Raw genomic sequence first — 20,424 nt, forward strand, 5'->3', positions numbered from 1 at the left:
TTATTTAATACAGCACACCAGGTTTTAACCAATAGGATTTTATTCTGTTGGTATCTCAACAACAACAACAAAAAATTCAAACAACTGAGGTACAGTACAGAAGTGTGACTAAAAAAACCAAAAAGTCTTCAAACCATGGTTTGATTTATTGATGTTGGTCAAATAACCCAGTTTGAGATTATTGTAAAGCAGAAGACATATGCATTCCACTACTCCTTTTCATCTTCAAGAAAGCATAGAGACTTTCACCTGGCCAAGCACATTATTTTCAGAAAGACACAAGTACAATGTCGCTGTTACCAACAGGGCTAGCTAGCACACTACCAGCTAACCTGAGAACTCCACCAGCCCTTTCCCTCACTTGAAACAAAGCTCTGGTCTTTGAGGGCACAGAGTATTTGTCCCCTTGCATAAAGGAGTTCACACCTCATTGTTTTGACAGCTTCCCTGTGTTCTGTTCAAGTGCATGAACTGACCACAGTACAAACAATCAAATTTGACCCCTAAACCAGAAAAGCAGGGAGTAATTCCTACAGCATCGAGGAGTAGTATCAGGCACAGTACTTGGCTATACTGTTTACCTTAAATTTAAGGGAATGTCAATTAAGGCTGATTATCAACATATTGTAGCCTCCCAGTAATAGAGTGCTCATAAAATTGGATAATTGTTTCCCATGTTCATGTCCAGTTTAGATAAAATCAGTTCTCATCCAGCTGAAGACACATGGCAAATCAGGGACAGCGATCACTTGTTGCAGCTGGAGTTTTCAAATGTGCATCACTGCTCATTCTGCTGCCCTTCTGTCACAGCAGACACCCCACCTTGGCCCTTGTTCACATCACTGATACACGCCCACAGTCCGTCTACCGACTCCTTCCACAGTGTTACCTCAAAAAGAGAGCAGGAACAGCTTTCAGCTTTAAATACATTCTGTTTCCCCTTTTCTTGTAGCTACCACAGAAAGGGTTTGGTGATAGCCTGCAGTCATATGAGGAGAGTATGTGAATTGTCAGTACCCCACAAAATCAAGTTCACCCTGCATTTCTGCCCTCCAGTAAGGACTCAGAATGCAGTGCAAGTAGTTTTCCAAAGGTCAAAGTCTTCCAGCCCTCTTGATTAATCAGAAGAAAAAAAATGTCCCCATTGCAGCAAAGGGAGACTATGACAGCCTTGTGTTAAACACACGACAACACGCTCATCTCAGCTCCTCTGGAAACAGGGCACAAGGGGTAAAAAGCCAAGGCAGCAGTACTCACTTTGTTGTCTCCTCCAGACACTGCAAGGATATTGGCAGTGATGGACCAGCTCACATGCCAGACAACATCATTGAACTTGTGCAGCAGCTTTGGCGACCAGGAGTTTCCAGAGGCATCATCACATGTCCAGATAAACACTCGGCCATCCTGCAAAAGCAGAGACCAAGTTGGCTGGGCACAAGAAACATAACCCAAATTTGCTCTTGGAGCTACACTTCCAAATCACAGCTCAGACACCACCCCTTGACGTGTCTGCATGGATTTGTGGTCAGCATAGCAAGGGGGCTGTCTCCTTGCTATGTATAAAAGGCAAGGCAGGAATACAGCTCTGATAAGAAAAGCTACCAACAAACAATGACTTGCAAATACCAAAGAAGAGCCCCCAGAATACATATATATCAGCTGAAATACTTCCCCAGAGTGAGATTTTGTTTTCCAGTCACATGGCAGGAGCTCACTAAGTAGTCTTCTTGATATTAAAAAAAATAAATCATTTATAAATTAGCAGCAAGAACACAACTGTCAGTATGAAGGCTGAGGACATCAGAGCTGATTAATATTGCCAGTTATTGGAAAACAGTATTTTTAGAAGGAAGTTCAGTAAATTTGATCCTGAAACACTAAAATATGACATTAGTTGGAAGGTCTTCCTCCTAGTGAGACCATCCTGCCCATGATTTTCAAAACAAAAGACAGTCTTTGGTCCAGAGGCACACACACACACACATAAACCTTTGTCCAGAAATGCTTCTGCTGGGCTTCTGAGCTTGGGAGGAAGAGGAATCAAAGGCTCTTATGCAGAGACCGATATGGCAAAGGATTGCCAAGAGGACCTGTTACAGCAACTCTATCACTCCAACTCCTTTAGTAGAGAAACGGGGAGGGAAGCACATAGAAGAGAGCGCACCAAGTGCCTGCCTCTGTTGCTCCAAAGAAACCTCACCTGTGAGCAGCTAGCAATGGTGCTGGTTGGTAAACCTATGGATGGAGCCCAGGCTACATCTCGTACCCAGTCACTGTGAGCCTCTAGCTTCTGCTCTTCTTTCCACTGACCCTCTTCTTCCCTGAAAACACAACTTTACAGTCAGAAGGGTTGTGGCAGCATCCTTCATCATCTCATCCCCTGCTCAGGAAGGCTTTGGACTGTAGTATTCAGACTCCTTGTTCATCAACACAATACAAAGCACAAGTGTTCCCCGCTTCTCCAAAAATCCCAACACCTTAAACTGACATAAACCTTTCCAGGGAACAGAAAGCAGCACAGGTAATGAGATTCTGACCTTCAGTTACTGTCAGAAACCTGCTCTTACCAAAGTGGTAACCAAAGACCATTAGAAAGCCACCCTTGGAGACAAGATCACACAGGGCTGACACAAACTGCAGGAACCATGGAACATATTGTGTGTCACTAAGTTTCCATTTTTAAAACACTTCAAAGATAATACAATAGAGATGCTGAAAATATTACTTGAGATTCTAACAGGGACACTCAAATCCCAAAGTGTCAGGTTTTATCTGGCAACACGGCACTTACTTCCAGATCTTGACCAGGTTGTCACAGCCACCAGATGCAAATCTTTTGATGTAGTTCGGCTTTTGACCAGAAGGCTGTTCTATAAGGCTCCCTGGTACAACAGCAGGAGCCCAGCTAACTGCATTACATCCAATCTAGTTAACAAAAAACATCACTGTTAAAAGTTGCTTATTTTAATTAAGTAAATAGATAAAGGCTGCTGAGGGGGTGAAGAGCATACTCTCTGTTGAGAGTGGGGAATAAGCCCATCTCAGAAAAACCAAAGTCTTGTGCAATGCTGGATGAACATCGGATGAATAAGAAATCCAGATGCAGTCTAGCCTCACTAAGGCACTTACTCAGAAAGCCTGAGGTAGCTAAGGGTACTTGCACACAAAATAGTTCATCTTGCATGTGTAAACAGGGGAGACAGAGACAGAAACTGCAAAGACAAAAGGTACACACAATTGCTAAGATTTAGGAATACAGGACTTGAAGGAACCTTTGGTCCTAAGCCAAATTTCCTTCTACTGGGGGCCACTGCCATTAGCTTATTACATTCTGCTTAAACAGAAATCTCCACAATTTTGTGAGAAACAGAAGTCCCACAGTTTTTCCAGCTGGTGCAGGTATTCTTAGGATCAAGGCCATTTCTTACCAGGTAACTTTCAGCACTGTGTTTAACAATAACGCCCAATAAAGAGGCGTTGCCAGTGCTGTTTAGTGAACTTCATCATATTTCCACTTCATTTTAGTGACTAAGAAGTACACCTGCCTACTCTGAATGAACCTAAACTATTCTTGGTTCTGGATGTTTCACATAATTTCATTGCATTTCAGTATTCATCTAGTCAAGTCTCTGAGTCATCACCTTGGTGTTATCTGTAGCTCTGGGAACTCTGGCCTGCTCTAAAGGACCAGACTCACCGTGTGTGCATTGCTGATCTTTTTGACTTCCCACTGCCCATCACCCGTGTAGCTCAACAAGGAAATGGCCCCGTCAGAGCTCCCACAGGCCAGGATCAGTCCATAGTCGTGTGGTGCCCAGCAGACAGAATTCACTGGGAAGGGGGAGACAGACCAGATTACCGCACAGGGACTACCTAAAACCGACTGACCAATTCATGTACTGGTATTAGTGGCACAGTCACAAAAAGCAAGTGGTTTTGAAAGCTGAGAATGAGTCAGATTTCAGCAAAAACCAGCCAGTTAGCATTGTTTACTGAGTAACAGATCTGCATTGGGAGGGTGAATCATCTGAACACAATAGTTTCCGTTTTAAAACAAAATACAGCATGATAAATGCAGTTTTTCTTACTGGAAACAGACAGTATTTTCCTCAATTCCATTCTCTGCCATCTTTATTTGAAAGCTGACTATGGTATAAATCAGTAGTGGGTTTTCTGGCAATACAACTTCAGGGAAATGTCCTTTTAGGGGTGAATAGATTTACACTCTCTTCAGTTTTTATCCTTTTCTTTTTGACAGAGGTTTTCTTCCTTAACACTAACACAATTATTTCAGTCTTACCCAAATCCCCTCACTTCCCCAGCTCCACACTCCAACCCTCCATACCTGAGGAATCATGTCCCGTGTACTCATAGGTCTTTTCCCAAGTGCCATTTTCTTCCTTCCAGATAATAACCTTCCTGTCATAGGAACAGGAAGCCAAGATATTCCCATACATAGGATGAGCCCAGGCAACCTGCCACACAGGACCTTCATGCCTGCAAGAAACAACATAATTTCAAAAAGCTGAGAGAAACCCCTTCCAGCTGTAGCTGCCTCACAGATCACTATTGTGAATCGCTGTTCTGGGACATAAGGAATGGATAATGCTAAGATGGCAATGTTAGTGCCCTGACACAGGGCTCTCACTGTCACAGAAAACAATTCCAACTTGTATTACTACATTTTACTTCTTGAAAATCAGAGGTGCAAAGTACTAAATGGATGACCACTGTGTTTCTCACTGGGGCTCTGTCCACTTCCCCCCAGCTCTGAGAAATTGTTCAGCAGAGTCTTGCAGAAATTCACCCTGGAATTCAACCTGCACTTTGTGCTGCCCAAGGGCAAAAGGATAAAGCATCGAGATTTTGCCCTGATTAACCTTTCCTGTTGTGACATCTCACCCCCTCAGGTCTGCAATGAGGATCTGCCCCCCGTTCCGGACATCGAAGATCTTCACGGATCGGTCTGAGGAGCAGGTAGCCAGGCGCGTGCCGTAGTAATCCATCTGTGCATCGTGCTGCAAGGAGAGCAGGGAGAGCTGCGCTCAGCATGGCGTGCTCAGCCTGCTGACCAGCCCCACTGCAGCACAGACACCCCAGGCCCTACGTGGCAGTGTCAAAAGAACAGTTTCAAACAATTCAGACATGCCACAAAAGCAATTTGTTTCCCCAGCTGCTTCTCCAATAGCTATACAAATATTATACAGAAAGAATCCACAGAATTCTGAGCAGCAGTCCACAGCATTTTCATGACAGGGAATTCAGGCTGCTGACTAAAAAGCAGTGACCAGTTATGTATTTCTGTTTCTTAATATGTAAAATGGGTGTGCAAATACTACTCTTAATTATGTTTGAAACTTCACCACCACCACCAAACCACAGGATCTTTTAAGGCTGGAAAAAACCTCCAAGGTCACTGACTACAACCTTTGCCCGATTATAACTTGTCACTAGACAAGAGTACTCAGTACCACATCCAGTCACTTCCTGAACACCGTCAGGGATGGTGACTACACCACCTCCCTGGGCAGCCCTTTCCAATGGTTGATAGCCTTTTCTGTGAAGAAATTCTTCCTGAAAAACTAGGCTCACCTACCTGGGCTCCTCCTCCTTTCTTTCTACCCAGACTAATACATCTACTCCCAGAAACATCCACGTTTACGGACAGAAGACCATTTTTATCAGCCGAAGTTCTGTACCAGCAAATATACACACATCTCTGTTATTTCACAGAAATGGGCAGAAACAAGGCTGCATATGAAAATTATGATTTAAAATCATTTCCCCTTTCCTCCGAGCCAAGTCTTCCTCTGCACACAGTATAAAATGGCAAGATCAGGATTTCAGACAGCATTCTGCATCCAACATCCCACGAGTGTGCTCTTACACGGGCACACAGATGCTGCCCTCAGTGCTCACAGAGAGCCCCACAGCAATTCTGTTACAGCAGCCGCCGGACCGGGCGGAGCAGCTTCCCGGCACACTTACGATCATGTCCTCGTGGGACGTGTCCACGGTGTTAATGACCGAAACCTGCGGGGAGAAGGAAGAGAACAAGCTCAGCGCACTAACGCGCGGCCGCGGCCCCTGGAGCCCCAGTCCATTCCCGGCCGCCCAGCCGGGGGCAGCAGCTGGGCCCGGTGTACCCTGTGCCGTACCCGGTGTACCCTGCGCCGTGCCCGGTGCCCCGTATACCCTGTGCCGTGCCCCGGGTTGCCTGAGCCAAGACGGGAGGCCGCAGCCGGCTGCGGTCGGACCCCGCACCGGGACGCCGCCGGTTGCCCGGCTCCGCTCCCTCCCGCCCCGTTCCCCCGGCGCTGGTCCCGGCCCCCCGGCGCTGGTCCCGGCCCGTGCCCCCTCGCCCCCGTCTCACCATGGCGGCAGCGACCCCGCGGTGCTCCCGGCCCGGCCTCTGCCCGCGCGCTCAGACGTGGCACGCCGGTCCGCGCACAACCGGCCCCGCCGCGCCCCGCCCGCCTGCGACGACGTTCCGCTCGTGCCGGGTTCCGGGGGCGGCCACTGCCTTCGCTGGGCACGAGAGGGCGAGCGGAGGGAGCGGGGACTGTCCTGTCCTGCCCCGGGCACCCCGAGCCCAGCCCGCCGAGCGGCCAGAGGCACCGCCCGGGCCCGCACAGAACCATTTATCGGCAGAGCCTCCTCCCCGGCCCCCGAAGCCGCCTGGCCCGGCTCCTCCCGCCGCCTTGGGGCCACCCGGCACGGAACGGAGCGGGCGGCGATCCCGGGGCCCGCAGAGCCCTCCGCCATGGCCAGCGTGTCGTACCACATCTCCAGCCTGCTGGAGAAGATGACCTCCACCGACAAGGACTTCAGGTGTGGCACCGCGGCACGGGACGGGCCGTGCGGGCGGCAGCCACCCGCGAACGGCGCCTCGGGGCCCTGGGAGGAGGGGGCTGCCCAGACAGGGGTCCTTCCTTCCGCGCTGCGAGCGGGTGTGCAGGAGACCTGAGATTTGCATCAGCTTTAGTTACAGGGTTTCAAGCCGGCTGTGTCCTAGCTGAGGAGGGAAGGTAGAGAAACCAGCGGTGCTCCCCTCTCTCGCCTAGATTGGTGCTTGATGAAAGTGGAAGGGGGAATAAGTCTGGGCAGCTGGACTTCAAGTTGTTTTTTTGTTTCGTGAATAAAGAACACCATAGCAGAAATGCTTCTAATTTGTTTTGATAACTTGTGAGATAGTCAGTGCCCTAAAAGAGGTGAGAAGATCCCCATGTCCCTGGGTGACGGATGTTGCTCGTACTGGCTGTGCTTAGGCTGCCTGGAGAGCTTTTTCTCTGTCACAGGAGAATGTGCTTCCCTAACAGGACTGAGATGCTTTTATTTCTTTGTTTATATCAGCAAAAAAGTTGATATCTTTTTAGGGTTAGGCAGATGGCTCGATGTGTAAGGCACTCTATAAAAAGCAATTGAAACTGACATGTATGAAAGATTACACCCCTGAGCATATTCTCTCAGTACCAACCTGAAAGGGAATGTTTGGGCCAGACTTGGTATTTTGAGGTCTAAGAGAGGGGTTAGTAATAGCATAAAAGTAGGGTTTTTGTAGAAGCTGCTGATGTTCTCAGATGTTAAAAAAGGTACTTTATAAAGAAGTCAATGATGGAGCAGTTGTACCAACAGTTCAAAGAATTTACAGTTAACACTCCAAACGAGGTGTGCCCAACACCCAGCACATGCTATGTCACAGAGGTACTGCAGAACCACTTCCTCCCAGCACATGGCCAAACATGATCTGTTATAGGACCAAGTTTCTCTTGTTCCCCCCTCACAGATGGATCTCTTTGTGAGATCCCAAGGTCCTGGGGCAGCGTGGCAGCAGGCTGCGAGTCCAAAGCTGGATGTGTTGCCGTGGAAGGCTCTGTTCAGCCTGTGGCCATAATTGGTCATGCTGGTTTGACACAGACCCTGAACTGTAGAGTGCAGCTGAAGAGCCTCCTGCAGAATCAGAAATAGACTGCATGTTAACATCTCAGGGCACATTGCTGCTGTTTTCTCACTCTGGATTTCAGGCTGGTTATGGAACACCACAGCAGTCCCTTGTTCCAGATATACCTCATTGCTGCTCTGGAATGGGCTTGCAGACTGAAGCCTCAAACGATGACCTGTACATGAGAGCTCTTATGTACTCAATGAGTGACATCAGAGCCTAATTTCAAAAGGGGCTGTCATTTTGTAACAAGAGAGAAGAACTTTGTGGTTCCTGTTAGACATCCATTCTGTGCAGGGCTAACACTGAAAAGCAGCTAACACATGACAGCCACACTGAGACTTCTTAGACCCTCCAGCTCCTATACTGGCATCTTTTGCATTTCCTACTCCTGGGAAAATAGATACTTTCCAGAATTTCTCCATATCCATTTTGTTCCTGTTAAAAAACTGACTGTCAGTTTGGTCTTAGTTTTTCTTTCTAATCTGGCGTGATAACTACTCGATTGGTTTTGCTTACAGAAACCTAAATATAGCCTACCGCACTTCTGAGGTGTAGTTTGCATGGAGTTATGACTTTTTTTCATTTTTGAAAGTGATAGGGCTTGTCCATGTGTGTGGTCAAAATATCAGTGGTAAGTTAGCCAGAAAGAACAGCACTAGGTGCATTCTTAGACCCCCAGACTGCTTTTCCTAGGCCAGGTGAAAAATTGGTGAAAAAACCCATCATGATTTTTTTCTGTCATAGTTAACCATCTTCACTTAGTCGCTGAGAAAAAAATAACATGCTGAGTGCCACTTTTAGAGTTTTTGTTTACCTGACTCCTGTTAGGTAGTTATCTACTTGTAAGATAGCAGTAATTTTCCTTTTTCTTAGACAGTGTTGTAAGTTATTCTTTGGTAGTCTGTTTCCATACAAGCACCCGTTGCCAAGTTCTGTCCCAGGTGATGCAAAGGTGATGCATTTGTGTCTGCACATCAGCCAGTCCACTTTTTCCCTGTGTCGTTTCAGGTTTATGGCCACCAATGACCTGATGATGGAACTGCAGAAAGACTCAATAAAACTAGATGAAGACAGTGAGAAAAAAGTTGTGAAAATGCTTTTGAAATTGCTGGAGGACAAAAATGGGGAAGTGCAGAACCTTGCTGTCAAATGGTAAGAGCCTAGACAGTAATAGCCATGTTCCCTGGCTAATAAAGCCATCACAGACTGCAGAGAGTGTGTGAGAGCAGAGCCTGGCCCTTGACACCTCCCTCAAACCTCCTTTGCAAGGGACTTTGCCCTCCTTTGCAAGAGACTTTGCCCTCTCTTGCGGGCACTGCACTTCTTCTCTCTGTACAAGGGGCAGCAAGAAATTATTTTGGAAGTACTTCAGTGTTCCTGTTATAAACCCTACCATATGGAAGGCAGATCCCTAAGATTTTATTTCTTCTGGGAGAAGCACAGTTTAAAATTTTGGTCATCAAGCTTTTGACCTCTCTCAGGCTTTGAAATCCAGTGCCGAATTTCTCCATGGTTGTGTCTTTGATAGCAATGGTACTAAACATGTACAGCTCTTATGGACTTTAATTTCAGGTGCAAATCCTTTTCTTCAAGAGAGTTTTCTTTGAACTTTATAATGCACTTGGATTTTTCCCTGCCCTTACTCTGAGTGCAGCCTGTGCTGTTGCTTTGCCTTTGATCATTCCCATTTTTTTTAAATCAAAATGAACAAAGGCAGCAGGTTCCTCTGAGTGAATCCGCTGATAAAGAGATCCTGCTGTTGACGTGTCTTTCCCATCTCTTTCCCCAGCATGGCTAAGTGGGCCTGTTCAGTCTAGAAATGCCTTTGAATGGCTCTAGGGCTCCAGAAAGCTGGGCCATTTAAAGACAACTTTGGGTTCCTCTATTTTTTCCTGCTGTGGATCCTATTCATATTCCCTTCTTTTCAACCACGTGCTGCTACTATCCCTGTTCTTTCCCTGTAATCTTTGGCCCTTTCCTTTTGACTCCCACTGTCCTAACTTTTTTTGGCCCTGCTCCTGTTTCTGCCTGGTTTGGGTTGGTTTATGCTGGGTTTTAAAGCAAAACAATTGGGCACTGAGCAGAGGACCAACTTCTCAACTTCTTTGCCTGTTAATCTCTGGTTGTATCTGCAGTAAGTCCATACTCATTGCAATCTCTCATCCATCCAGAGTGTTATAATGAGGAGGCCTCAAAATGGAACCAGGAATATTCCCTTTCCGTGCCTAAGGAGATGCTTAGAGCGGAATGTCAGTCATTCCCAGATAGGTGGCCAGGATCTTTAAGAAGGAGCTGTGTGGCGGTTTGAAGGACCTGGACAGTTGGATTAGGCCCTTCATCCTGACTGGCTTCTCCTCCCGCAGCCTGGGCCCACTGGTTGGCAAAGTGAAGGAGTACCAGGTGGAGACCATCGTGGATACGCTCTGTACGAACATGCTGTCAGACAAGGAGCAGCTGCGAGATATCTCCAGCATTGGCCTCAAAACAGTTATTTCTGAGCTGCCACCAGCTGCCACAGGTACACTGTCTGTCCCCATTTGTCACTGAGGAACGGGGAGTCATGGCCTTTGGCAAACAGGGGGAAAATGTAAAGTCCAGAGCCTAAAAGTTACCGATTCTTTACTCACCTGCCAGAGGATAACCTGTGAAATCAGGAAGGACAGTAGAGCTGAGGTACCAATGGTATGAAAGATGGAATGAAATGAAAACTTGAGCTGTATTTGGAACTATGTATCCCCCCAAAATGCATCAGCTTTTCAGGGGATACCTGAGGCTCCCAGTGATAGGATTTTTCTCTGCAGCAATCTCATTAATCTGTCCTGATTAGATCTCCCAGTGATGATTTCTTTTTTCAGTGTACAAGGGATTGAATGGTTCCTAGCAGCAAAAAGACTCCTTGTTAACTGACAGTAGGGAAAAATATCTCTCTTGCAGGTTCCAGCATGACAGCAAATGTGTGCAAAAAGATCACAGCCCAGCTGACAGGAGCCATTGGCAAGCAGGAGGATGTGTCCGTGCAGCTGGAAGCTCTTGACATTCTGTCAGATATGCTGAGCAGGTACCAGAGGATTTCTTTCTGGCAGCTGTGCATAAAAGGGGGCTGCAGGGATGTGTTTGCTTTTGGTTTCTTTATTTCCATAATCCTATTACTGAGACTTAAAAACACTGGATTTTGTTGGCTGTTCCTAGAAAATATCTGAGTAGAGCAGGTTCCGGGCAGGGATGAGAGATAACAGGCCAAGCCTTTCTGTGCTTGGGAACAGCAGTGTCTCTGGTGATGGATCCCACAGAAGCTTAGCTCACACAAACATGGAAGAGTGAGGGTGAAGCAGGGAGGTTTATTTTAGCCCTATGAGCCCATCACATGTTTTTTTTTTTTTTTTCCTGGCTGCCTCTTGTTGCATAAGTCAGAGTGACAGTGTCGTATGTCATCTGCATGCAGGAAATTATTAGCACACCCTTGGGTCATCCAGAAGGACACAGTCAAAAACTCCTCCATGATGGAGACAAATAACCTCTACCTGTGTTTTACAGACCAAGTCAGTGCTCAGACCAAAATGACAAACCCACACTTCTCCTCCCCCTTGCCACAATGTGCATGAAGTCTCCATAGCTGAAGGATTTTTAGATTTGTTGCTGCCAAGAGGGCTTTTATTCTGAGCCTTTGAGTTTCACCTTGTGCCTTGTTCTGTTCATTGTAGGTTAGGAGGAACACTCTACTCATTCCATTCCTCCATCCTGTCATGCCTGCTGCCCCAGCTGACGAGCCCCAGGCTGGCAGTACGTAAACGGGCCATCATTGCCTTGGGGCACCTGGTCTTGACCTGCAGTGGAAACATCTTCTCAGAGCTTACAGAGCATCTGCTGGCGGAGCTGAAGAGGAACGAGTCTACATCTACCACCAGGACGTACATTCAGTGTGTGGCCGGCATCAGCAGGCAGGCTGGGCACCGCATAGGTAGGATGAGCAGCTTGAAATGATGCTGCTTGAAATGTACATGCATTTTAGAGCAGCTCCTCTTAGTGGTAAGAGTGCTCGTTGTTCTTAATGTATTAGTGGCTTGTGCTTGTGATCCCCTCTGTGGTTCTGGTCTGGTTCTCTGATCTCCACTTGGAAAGGAGACACCAGAGTATCTCTCTGACTGCCCTTCGCTAATGACTAAGATCTTCCCCTGAAGATCTTGCAGCACTTCCCTGATTTGAATTAATACCTCTGTGAACTAGGTCAATGGATTCACCCCCTTTTAAATGACAGAGGGGATGGCAACATATTGTATTACTTGTCTAAAAGACCTGCCAGAGTTGAGATTAGGTCCTAAGAGATCTCTAATCACAGCTCTTCCTTTGAAATGCCAAGAAGGGGCTGCAGACAGGGAGCAGGGATCAGCTGCTGAAAACCAGCACAGCTGGTTTTGGTGGGCTGCTGGCTCCTAGCCTGTGAGGTCTGGGGCAGGAATGCTCTGCCAGACACAGGAAGGAAGTGGCAGGTGGCTGAGCTGTCAGCTGCCCAAGTGAGTGAAGGCTGGAATGGTTTTTCACTGCTGCTTGCTTTTTCTTTCCCAGGCGAACACCTGGAGAAGATAATTCCTCTGATTGTTCAGTACTGTAATGTGGATGATGACGAGCTGCGAGAGTACTGTTTCCAGGCCTTTGAGTCCTTTGTGAGAAGGTGTGTACCCTTGGGGAATGCCTCTGCACCATTCAGTGGTCTCTTGTGTCCTCTTGGTGTAAATATCCATACGTTCAGCATCCTCGAAGGAGGGCCTTCCTGCAAGTATTCCTGTTGGGAAGAAGTTCACATATGAAATTTCTTCTGCACATGCAGACTTGGACTGGAATCAGGAGCTGCTTTACCTCAGCGTGTGAGGCTGTCCTGTATTGGTTTTGCAGGAGTGGGAGTTTTCCTTGTCCTTGGAGTATTCCTTAGCCAAAGCGAACTGCCTCTCTCCTGGTGCATGGAGGGAGCTGGAGGCAGGCAAGGGGGTTGGGCAGAAGAGCTGCTGTGCTGCAGCTCTCCTGTTGTTTGGTCAAACATTTCCTGCTTGGAAAAGGAGCCCTGCAGAGCTGCTGAGGTGTTCTCCTAGGAAGGGAGGGTTCAACCAGGGTGTGTATGTGTGAATTGGCACATACAGGGCCACCATCAAACCACAGCTGAAATGCCCACAGTAGGTTTATTTCATTACTTTGCTAATAATGCTGGGTGATGGAGACACATAGGGACACAGGCTCTGTTTGGCTTAGTTATCCCAGCTGAGAGAAGGGCAAGGGGGCTCGCTGCCTGCCTCTCTTTAACGTGTCTGTGAGAGTGTATTATCTCTCCACAGGAATTGTACTTCTGAAAACACGCAGAGGATGTAGGTATAATAAATAGATTTTTCCCACACTGACATCTTTAGCATTCCCAGCTGCAAGGCCACATTGAGCAAAACTATTCCCTCCTCCTTGTCAAATCTTCTGGTTTTTACTCAGTCGTCCCAACAGAGTGAAGGCAGTTGATACATTTATTTGTTCTTGTAAAAATTATTGCATCTTCCCCATAGGGGAATGTGGCTTTGCTTCATGCACAGCAGGAAGGAGCATCTTCGGTTTAGCTTATGTTATCAAAATGTTCACATGCTCTGTGAAACACTTTGTGATCCTTTTGAGATTAATAGTATTATCTGGATATTTAAAACAGCTTGGTCTCTAATAAACTCTTAAAATTTTCATTTGTGATAGGTGCCCGAAGGAAATGGACCCTCACATCTCAAGTGTGATGGGACTGTGTTTGAAGTACATTACCTTCGACCCAAACTACAACTATGATAACGAGGAGGAAGAGGAAGAGATGATGGAAACTGAAAATGGGGAGGATGAAGAGCAAGGTGCCTGCTTGTGAGGATGGCTGTGCTCAGCAGAACACGGGGTTAACATTTCTCCCCTTCCTGCTTTCTCCTCCTGGAGAGGGCAGCTCTGAGTATCAAGCGATCCTTTAGCTCCAGTTTTCTCATAATGCTGTACCTTGTTTCCCCTTGTGTTGTTTGCAGAAAGTGACGATGAGTACAGTGACGATGATGACATCAGCTGGAAGGTCCGAAGGGCTGCGGCCAAGTGCCTGGAGGCCATTGTCAGCAGCAGGCACGATCTCCTGCAGGACTTCTACAGAACTCTCTCCCCAGCCTTGATAAGCAGGTTCAAAGAGAGGGAGGAGAATGTCAAAGCTGACATCTTCAATGCTTACATCTCCTTACTGAAGCAAACACTGCCTACCCAGAGCTGGCTGCACTCTTCTGATGCCTCTGGCAAAGATGATGTTCCCCTGACAATGCTTCAGAACCAGGTGTGTGAGCAGGTGGCGGCTGGGTTAAATCACAAAGCAATGAGAAATAGGTACCTTGAGAATGTGGCTAGCTGAAGGAGCCCTGGGGTAGGCATCTAGAGGGCCCCAGATCCAGAGGGCTGGCAGTTTACTGGCCCAGGGGAAGAGTGCTGGCACAGCACAGGAGCGTGAGGGTACAGCCAGCACTGCCCTGGCATGTGTGCAGGCTGAGGCAGGTGGCTTCTCGGTGAGGTGTCTGGCTGGTGCCTTACTACAGCTGTTGCTCAGGAAATTCATTGAATAAACTGTGGTAGAAATGTACCAGAGTGAGCCTCTGAGAGCAGCTGGTTGACTGAGGTGTCCCCTTCTCATTTGGTTCTCCAAACTGCAGGTTCCCAACATCATCAAGGCCTTGCACAAGCAGCTCAAAGAAAAGAGCATCAAATCAAGACAGGGTTGTTTCAGCCTTCTGACAGAATTGGCCAGTGTTCTTCCTGGCTGCCTGGCAGATCATATACCTGCACTTATCCCTGGTAAGCTTGTCTGTGGTCTGGGGTGAAGCAGCAGGCTTGGCAAAATCCATTCTGAACACGTGCTTCTTGCCTGTGTGTTCCAGTTTTATCCCTGAGAGTTATTCTACTCACCATTAGGACAAACACATGAAGTTCTGCTCTGTGCTGATGTGCTGAACAGCTCCCATATTGTGGCCTCTGCACTGAAGGCCAGGATAAAAACATCAAGTTCATTTCCACAGTCCTTTGACAAGATGCTTTTGGATGGGCCTATTCCAGCCTCCTTTGAAAACAGCTGGAATTGTGCTGTTACCACAGTGAGATCAGAAATATAAATGCCATTTTCTTTTGCAAAATGCAGTGGCATTTAAAAAAAAAAAAATCTTTATATTGACTGATTCTTTAATTTGCACCACCACTTTTTTTTGAGCTCTCTGGCCTGTGGGCTTATGAAGCATCCTACTGCTGGAAGGCTCAGGTCCTGCCTTTGCTTGTGGTGTGATTGTATAGTGAATATGAAAAAAGTCTCCTGTGATTGTCCCTGGCTTGATCCATGAACCTCCTTCTTTGGGAAAAATATGACATCATATTTTCTTCTGCACAGGTATTGTTTTCTCCTTGGCGGATAAATCCAGCTCCTCCAACATGCGGATCGACACACTGTCCTTCCTGCACGTCCTTCTCTGCAACCACCAGCCTGAGGTATTTCACCCTCATGTCAAAGCCCTGCTGCCCTCTGTTGTGACCTGTATCGGAGACCCCTTTTATAAGATCACGTCAGAAGCTCTGCTGGTAACTCAGCAGCTTGTGAAAGTTATCAGGCCTTTGGACAAACCTTACACCTTTGATGCCAAGCCCTATGTGAAGGACCTTTTCCCTGGTACTCTGAAGCGGCTGAAGGCAGCTGACATCGACCAGGAAGTTAAGGAACGTGCCATCTCCTGCATGGGACAAATCATTTACAACTTGGGAGATCATTTAAGCACTGACCTCCAGCCAACCTTGAAGATATTTCTGGAGAGGCTCAAAAATGAAATCACCAGACTGACAACAGTCAAAGCATTAACCTTAATTGCTAGTTCTCCACTTAAAATAGATTTGAGACCCATCCTAGGGGAAGGTCTCCCCATTCTAGCTTCCTTCTTGAGAAAGAATCAACGTGCCTTGAAACTGAGTACTCTGAATGCTCTGGACATCCTGGTGAAGAACTACAGCGACAGCCTCAAGCCTGCCATGATTGAGGCTGTGCTAACAGAGCTCCCTGTCTTAATTACTGAGAATGACATGCACGTGTCCCAGGTGACCATCGTGTTCCTCACGACTTTGGCCAAGGTTTATCCGTCCTGTATCTCCAAGATCAGCGGCTCTGTCCTTGCTGAAATCTTTCAGCTTGTCCACTCACCTTTGCTTCAAGGAGGAGCCCTGAACGCCATCATTGACTTCTTCCAGGCACTGGTCCTGACAAAGACAGCTGCCGTGGGTTACTCGGAGCTGACGAAGCAGCTGACAGCGCCCGTTTACTCCTCGGGTTCGGCCGGGGCCTCGCTGACGCTGCACAAACAGGCGTATCACTCCATCGCAAAGTGTGTGGCAGCCCTGGCCTCAGCCTGCCCGAAGGAAGCCCCTGCCACAGTGAACCAGTTTGTCCAGGATGTCAAAAGTCCCAAGTCTGGCCCTGCTGTTCAAGTGCTGGCTTTCCTCTTCCTGGCAGAGGTGGGCCGCACCACGAACCTCAGTGCTCAGAGGGAGCTCAGAACCGTCGTCCTGGACGCGTTCGCTTCCCCCAGCGAAGAGGTGAAATCCGCCGCCGCCTATGCGCTGGGCAGTGTCAGCGTTGGGAATCTGAAGGAATATCTGCCCTTCATGCTGAAGGAGATCGGAAGCCAGCCCAAGCGACAGTACCTGCTGCTGCACTCCCTGAAGGAAGTCATCAGCTCCTCTCCAGCTGACAGCCTCACGCCTTACGTGGAGGATATCTGGGCTCTGCTCTTCAAGCACTGCGAGTGCACAGAGGAAGGGACACGCAACGTGGTGGCAGAATGCCTGGGGAAGCTGACTTTGGTGAACCCTGCTGAGCTGCTGCCCCGGCTGAGGAAACAGCTGTCAGCAGGTAATGGGTAGGGCAATGGCCAGAGCAGGGAAATTGCTGCCTTTTGATGGAAATTCATTTTGTAAATTGCTTGTGGGTACAACAGGGAGCAAAGCCAGTTGAGAGGAGAGCAAGTCACAAGATGGATCTCTCTGCAAGGGGGATCAGAGGAGCACTGATCCACACAAGAGCGGGATGGTGCTGAGAGCAGGGACTACACAAGGAGAGTGTGCAGGAGCAGGTTCAGAATTGATAAGAAGAATCCTCTACTCCCTTTTCTCTGTAACACATGTAACAGGACCAAGGACAGAATATGTACTAGAGAGTTAGTAGAGAGTTGATTTTTCACTGTTTTTCTTCCTCTCTTCTTTGCAGGCTCCCCACATGCCCGGAGCACCGTGGTTACTGCCATCAAGTTCACGATTACAGACCAGCCTCAGCCCATCGATGCTCTCCTGAAAGGCTGCATAGGTAGGCTGGTTTGGACAGAGGTGTGAGCTGGTGGCAGGAAAGGTTGGGTGTTGTTAGCAGCTCAGGGATTTTCCACTCCTGTGTGAACGGTACCTAGTCCAGTTAGTTTTTATCAGTGTTTCTCAGCTTTTGGGGTTAAACAGCAACACTGTACTGTGAATCCTTCTAAATGCACTGATGCCTCACTCTTGGGCATGTTGCATTGTTTTTTAGAGTGCTTAAGTTCTTTCTGCATTTAAACTCAGAATTCCAGCACCCCACAAAAAGGATCTTCAAAAGTATAACGTACGTGAGTTGTGTTTGATGTCCAGGGAGCCCACACATGGATCTGCTGTATAAAACTGGCCCTTCCGTTTCAGAGAAGTTTGATCACATCGGATCTAAGAAAAATCCTCTACAACTTACTTGAATAACAAAGCTTCTGATTTGACTTTAGGGTGAGGCACCTAGTCACACCATTTGTTTTTATGCTCAAATGCATAGGATAGTCATGTTTCTTTATCCCAAATGGAGGGAGAGAAAGCATCTCAAATGGCTCTGACAGACTGAGCCACTAGTTATTTCACCATAAATGCTCTCATAACCAGCCTCCTTGAAATATACCCCAATATACTTCTAAAATACTGGAAAAATATTGCAGCCTCTTGGCTGCAGAACTGACTGATGTGTTCTTATCCCACAGGTGACTTCTTACAAACTCTGCAAGATCCAGACCTGAATGTTCGCCGTGTGGCTTTAGCCCTGTTTAATTCTGCTGCTCACAACAAGCCTTCCTTAATCCGGGATTTACTGAACACAGTGCTACCCAGCCTGTACAATGAAACCAAAGTGCGAAGGGAGCTCATCCGGGAGGTAACGGGGCTCGGCTGGGTGCCACACGGTGACTCACAGCGGCCTGTGAAGCCCAGGTGGAGCTGTTGCTCTGTCTGCTCTTCGGTGACAGCTGTACTTTGTCTCGGTTCAGGTAGAGATGGGGCCATTCAAGCACACAGTGGATGATGGCCTTGATGTGAGGAAAGCTGCTTTCGAGTGCATGTACACCCTGCTGGAAAGCTGCCTGGACCGGGTGGACATCTATGACTACCTGAACCACGTGGAGGATGGGCTGAAAGATCACTATGACATTCGGGTAGGTGCTGTGTCCTGACTGATGTCATTTTCTCGGTGGCGCCTGGGCTGCAACTGGGCTGTGTATCCCCACAGCCCTGGGCCAGGGGGTGCAGTGTCCCCAGGGCCCTTGGCCTTTGCAGACACCTGCAGCACTGCACACACCTGGGCCAGCTGCAGCTCCAGGCATGCCAGGGGTGCATTTCCAGCTCTTAGCAGAGCTTCTTGCACAAGCACAGAGGAACCCACCAGGTGCGGGTACAGCCCAGCCTGTCAGCAGAGCCGGGTGCCACAGAGAACCAACACCAGTTTACCTCCTGCCCAGATGCTGACGTTCATCATGCTGGCACGGCTCTCGGTGCTCTGCCCCAACGCTGTGCTGCAGCGGCTCGAGCGGCTGATCGAGCCCCTTCGGGCAACCTGCTCCAGCAAGGTAAGAGCAGCATCCTGCAAGGGCCTGGGCTGGGCGCTGCCCAAAGCTGCCTCTGCTCCTGCCCTTCTCCCCCAGTGCTGCTGAGCCACCCACTTCCCTTGTTTCCACAGCTGGGAAATACTCTGCTGGGCTTTGCTGCTGTGTTGGTTCTTGCCTGTACGGGCTTTTCTAAATGCCAGCTGAAAACAGGGCTTTGGATTTGCAGGTGAAAGCCGGTTCAGTGAAGCAGGAATTTGAGAAGCAGGATGAGCTGAAGCGCTCAGCCATGCGGGCAGTGGCTGCTCTCCTGACCATCCCCGAGGTGGAGAAAAGCCCAGCAATGGCTGAGTTTTCATCCCAGATCAGATCCAGTCCTGAAATGGCATCACTTTTTGAGAGCATTCAGAAAGATTCTGCTTCCCTCCCTGCCTCAGAGTCAATGGACATGAGCTAAGATGTTTTTCCCCACAACTCTTCTGCCCTTGGGATGCCCAGCCAGACACCAGCTGGGTTGGAACAAATGCCACTGAGCTGCTCTCCTGCCACAGCCACGTCCCTGGGCAGCACAGGAGAAACTGAGGATGTGTGAAATGTGACAGCTGGACGTGACTGGCTCGATCCAGCTGCACTCCTATCAGACACCTCAGAATTGGAATGAGACCTGAGATCAGGGGAATGTAAGCCTCAAGTAAGGGAGGAGCTGGAAGATGATTCCCATTTTTTAAAGTTTTAAGGGGTGCACAAAGCAATCACAGTTGTGGTTCCATGAACAATGGAAACTACCTCCTCAGATACTCCTTACTGCAGTACAAAGTTTTTTTAATCACTCACTGCACATGCACTTTCTACCTTAAATTGCCCAAGAATGTATTTATAGTGTTTAACTAAAAAAACGTGGCTAAAAACTGGAAGCCATGCCTTCATTAATGGGTTCATCCCACAGGCCTTTTGGGAAAGGAGACTTGCGCCTGCCAAGCTGCAGAGGCTGCACAGGGCAGGGGGGGGTTCCTGACAACCCACCCTCTTCCTGGGGCTTCAGTCTGGCATTTGGGCAATATGAAGCTTTGTTGCTTGGCTTTCGTATTTATGGTATTGACTGCAAAATACCTCAACAGTCTTCCCCAAGGGATGATTAGTGATTGTTTCAGTGACAAACCCTGCTTAAAGCTTTGCTTTGCACTAACTGGCTTCTCTCTCCCCTTGGAGACCTCAATGTTGGTGTCACCAGCCACAAGGATCTACTGGTCCTGGTCACCCATCAGCAGCAGGCATCTGCAGGAGCACCAGTGGTCAGTGTCAGGAGCCAGAGGTGCAAGCACACAGACCATAGTGGCTGTTGTGCTCAAATCCTGCTTTGTGCAAGAGAAAATGCCTTAAGAGACAAAGGTTTTAACAGCCAACTAAAGGATGAGGCCATCATGACACACTGCTCTAGCCATGAACTGCTCTGTGCTTTCTTTTCTCTCTTGACAGAGTGGTTGATGTGAATAGTATTTATAGTGCTGTGTGAAAGGACATCTGTTGTCTGGGTGGTATAGAAAATAAAATACACTTGTGAAGTTGCATGCCCCGAGTTCACTGACCATCACC

The 20,424-nt window shown here is 48.1% G+C and overlaps 2 protein-coding genes across 3 annotated transcripts; one reads left to right on the plus strand and one right to left on the minus strand.

The window, feature by feature from the left end:
- Positions 1-22: 22 nt before the first annotated feature.
- On the minus strand, positions 23-6,455 carry SEC13 (SEC13 homolog, nuclear pore and COPII coat complex component). The gene is made up of 9 exons (XM_040075845.1): positions 6,374-6,455; positions 5,989-6,033; positions 4,903-5,018; positions 4,346-4,497; positions 3,698-3,831; positions 2,792-2,925; positions 2,201-2,321; positions 1,258-1,404; positions 23-889 (listed from the first exon to the last, which is right to left on the minus strand). The coding sequence occupies exons 1-9, from the start codon at positions 6,374-6,376 to the stop codon at positions 779-781; spliced, it is 963 nt and encodes a 320-aa protein (XP_039931779.1). The 5' UTR covers positions 6,377-6,455; the 3' UTR covers positions 23-778.
- Positions 6,456-6,511: 56 nt separating this feature from the next.
- LOC120758064 (cullin-associated NEDD8-dissociated protein 1-like) lies at positions 6,512-20,399 on the plus strand. Of its 2 annotated transcripts, XM_040075846.2 has the most exons (15): positions 6,512-6,831; positions 8,954-9,097; positions 10,309-10,463; positions 10,880-11,003; positions 11,647-11,903; positions 12,509-12,614; positions 13,664-13,809; positions 13,972-14,264; positions 14,635-14,776; positions 15,360-16,865; positions 17,220-17,315; positions 17,998-18,167; positions 18,280-18,444; positions 18,748-18,855; positions 19,061-20,399. In XM_040075846.2, exons 1-15 carry the CDS (start codon positions 6,764-6,766, stop codon positions 19,286-19,288), a joined length of 3,708 nt encoding a protein of 1,235 aa, XP_039931780.1. In that variant the 5' UTR covers positions 6,512-6,763; the 3' UTR covers positions 19,289-20,399. The 2 variants fall into 2 exon arrangements, with proteins under 2 accessions (XP_039931780.1, XP_039931781.1); XM_040075847.2 differs by lacking the exon at positions 19,061-20,399 and having other exon boundaries at positions 18,662-18,772.
- Positions 20,400-20,424: the final 25 nt, after the last annotated feature.

Source organism: Hirundo rustica, chromosome 12 (assembly GCF_015227805.2).
Source record: "Hirundo rustica isolate bHirRus1 chromosome 12, bHirRus1.pri.v3, whole genome shotgun sequence".
Lineage (NCBI taxonomy): Eukaryota > Metazoa > Chordata > Aves > Passeriformes > Hirundinidae > Hirundo > Hirundo rustica.

What these genes read in the sequence shown, in the direction of transcription:
- SEC13 (XM_040075845.1), bottom strand. An exon ending in CTCATTGCAGACCTGAGGGG is followed by an intron (nt 4,498 to 4,902) that starts GTGAGATGTCAC and finishes TGTTTCTTGCAG; the next exon opens with GCATGAAGGTCCTGTGTGGC. An exon ending in AGATCAGCAATGCACACACG is followed by an intron (nt 2,926 to 3,697) that starts GTGAGTCTGGTC and finishes TTTGTTAACTAG; the next exon opens with ATTGGATGTAATGCAGTTAG.
- LOC120758064 (XM_040075846.2), top strand. Translation starts at nt 6,764, where the DNA reads ATGGCCAGCGTGTCGTACCACATCTCCAGCCTGCTGGAGAAGATGACC. An exon ending in TGACAATGCTTCAGAACCAG is followed by an intron (nt 14,265 to 14,634) that starts GTGTGTGAGCAG and finishes TCCAAACTGCAG; the next exon opens with GTTCCCAACATCATCAAGGC. An exon ending in GAGGAAACAGCTGTCAGCAG is followed by an intron (nt 16,866 to 17,219) that starts GTAATGGGTAGG and finishes TCTTCTTTGCAG; the next exon opens with GCTCCCCACATGCCCGGAGC.